The 2,678-nt window shown below is 36.9% G+C and overlaps 1 protein-coding gene across 1 annotated transcript; it reads right to left on the reverse strand.

Moving 5' to 3' along the window:
* Positions 1-337: 337 nt before the first annotated feature.
* On the reverse strand, positions 338-1,705 carry LOC118755101 (putative nuclease HARBI1). Its single transcript, XM_036489948.1, has 4 exons — positions 1,465-1,705; positions 1,063-1,395; positions 861-1,005; positions 338-804 (listed from the first exon to the last, which is right to left on the reverse strand). Exons 1-4 carry the CDS (start codon positions 1,690-1,692, stop codon positions 425-427), a joined length of 1,086 nt encoding a protein of 361 aa, XP_036345841.1. The 5' UTR covers positions 1,693-1,705; the 3' UTR covers positions 338-424.
* Between the last annotated feature and the right edge of the window lie 973 nt (positions 1,706-2,678).

Raw genomic sequence — 2,678 nt, forward strand, 5'->3', positions numbered from 1 at the left:
CTGTGGCGTTTTAACATCTTTTTTTTATGTAAAATTTGTCCTTGAATACAAATATGCAGTCAGAGATTTAGAAAGTAAATCCGTTGTCGAGGTATATATAAATTTGAATGTAAATTTCTTTTTTTACTAGTGAAGCTTGTTAAATTTGCTATCATCTATGCCAACATGCATATTCAAATTTGGCAATAAATCAATAATGTTGAAATAAATGATAGCAAATGTAAAAGCTTTACTGGTATAAAAAGAAATTTAAATTCAATGAGTGAACTTGTTTCAGTTCTCAAAAAACCGAAATTTATATATACCTCGAAATGCTTAACTTTAGACATAGCTTTATTTTTAATCCAACCTTTAAATATATAGTGAGCTTTCAAGTTAAAGGTTACTTCAGAAAACGGCCCTTAGAAGTGTAATCATACAAATTTTAGGAAAAGAAGTTTGTAATCAATCTTTCTTGTACACGTTTTGCAGTGGAAGATGATGCATTTGGGCTTTCGAAAATTCTGTCAGAATTCTGAAAATCTGTTGAAAAATTTTCAATAGGATCGCTAATTGACCGCTCACTTAAACGAATGTTATGAAGGGCTGCACACGCGTTAACGACTTTACCAGCGAAAGCGGGGTCATACAACAGAACCCTTTGTTGTGATAAGCATCGCCACGTTCCTTTAAGGACGCCAAAGAGTCTCTCAATCGGGTTCCGTGCCTTGCAGAGCGCTTCATTGTACCGAAATTTTGGTGACCCTTCTGGCTGGTTGGGTAAAGGAGTCATGAGCCATGGCTCTAATGGGTATCCAGAATCCCCTTAAAGAAACATCTTTTAGTATTATATTTTAAAATAAATTAACAAAAATAAATACCAATCAAAAACATATTGCGGTTTCCATTTTCAAACGCTCGCTGCATGACTTGTCGCACAGCGGAAGAGCTCCAAATATAGGAGTCATGTCTTGCTCCCGGATACCTGGCATTCACGTTCAGGATTTTAAGATTTGGGTCACATATCTATAGCAAACACAATAAACAATTAACACTATACTTCATTTCAAATGCTTTGCTTACCATTTGCACATTTATGGAGTGATATCCATGATGATTAACGTATGCTTCCTCATTATTTTTAGGACCCAAAATGGATATGTGGGTGCAGTCGATCGCCCCGATGGTTCCTCCGACAAAAGGCGCAGGAGCTAAGGAAAACGCTTCCTTGGCAGCTTGACGTTCTATTTGGGTCATGGGGAACTTCACTTCCGACAAGAATAAGCGGCTATTGATGGCTTCGGTTACCTTGTGTATGCAGCGGCTGGTTGATGACTGACTCAGTGAAATTCCCCATTGTTCCCCCACGGGCCGTTGATAACATCCCGTGGCGTAGAATCGCAAAGCGCACAGAACCTTTCAAAACAAAAGTGAATTTATTGACACATGTAAAACTTTATTAAAAGTAAATATTTAATGCTTTACCTGTTTTTCAGCCGATATCGCTGTAATTCGTGAACCTTTTAAAAGGTCTTCCAGCCGTTCAACCCCGTCCGCCACCATGCCTGGACGCACACGGTAAAGCTTCCGGAACTCTGAAGGTGGGAGTTCTAGGGGATTATCAATATCCCGCAGAAAACGCCGATCCACCGTTGAAAAATTTGTCTCTGGCTCGTTTTGAGACAAGCTTAACGCTACAAATTCGAAAGCCATCTCTAATTTGTATTTACTCCTTTTTTTCGTATTAAGTTACTTTTATTTGTTTAGATATTTACGCTAACACAAAATTGACAACTCCAATTGAGATGTCGACAATTTAGCAATAGCCGAATCGTAAACGATAACAGCTGATTTTTCGAAGGCCGGTGTTGTTAAGGAAACGTTTTCTGAATAGCAAAATCGATAAAATTGTTGTTTAGTTGATATAACGATAACAAGTGTTGTTAAAATAGATTAGTGAATCGCACTACTGGTTCGATGCTGAACTTCCTGATAGTTTTTATTCCATTCCAAATTACAATTTATATCGAAATGATCGCGTGGGTAAAAGAGGCGGCGGGGTAGCTGTGTATACTAAATTATTTTTAAATGCTAAAATTGTAAGTTGCTCGTCCACGTCTGAAGTTGAGTATTTGTCTGTTTTACTGTATGATGCCAACATTAAAGTACTAGTGTCGTGTGTGTATAATTTCAATAGGTATTCTTCTTTTGAACCTTTTTTTGACGACATCTCTCAACGTCTTCTTGACTATGACCATTACGTTATCTGTGGCGATTTTAATGTTAATTTGCTTAAACATGATTCCTTATCAGCCAGGTTTATTGACTCTGTTGCATCTACTGGTATGTCCGTAGTTAACACTGTTGTGCCTACGAGATTTTCTTGCAATAATCGTCCTAGTTTATTAGATGTGTTTATTGTCCCTGAATCAACGGGTGTTCGTCTGTTTGATCAAATCTCCTTCATTTCTGACCATGACCTTATTTTTTTGCAAGTTTGATTTTAAATTAACTTATGTAGTGGATGCAACGACAAAATTCAATTATCGTGATTACAAGTCAATTGATTATGACGCTTTGTTCACAGAACTAAATAACTTCCATTGGAATCATTGTTGGAATCTGGAAACTGCTGATGAGAAACTTGGCTTTTTGCAGAATAATATTTTATACTTTTTTAATAAATATGTGCCTCTTCG

This window comes from Rhagoletis pomonella, unplaced genomic scaffold (genome assembly GCF_013731165.1).
Source record: "Rhagoletis pomonella isolate Grant_MI unplaced genomic scaffold, Rhpom_1.0 Rhpom_scaffold_05316, whole genome shotgun sequence".
In the NCBI taxonomy this organism is placed as follows: Eukaryota; Metazoa; Arthropoda; class Insecta; order Diptera; family Tephritidae; genus Rhagoletis; species Rhagoletis pomonella.

Coding starts and splice junctions, on each gene's coding strand:
- LOC118755101 (XM_036489948.1), bottom strand. CDS start 1,692: ATGGCTTTCGAATTTGTAGCGTTAAGCTTGTCTCAAAACGAGCCAGAG. Junction 1,006..1,062: donor ACTCCATAAATGTGCAAATG/GTAAGCAAAGCA, acceptor TGTTTGCTATAG/ATATGTGACCCAAATCTTAA. Junction 805..860: donor CCGCAATATGTTTTTGATTG/GTATTTATTTTT, acceptor TGTTTCTTTAAG/GGGATTCTGGATACCCATTA.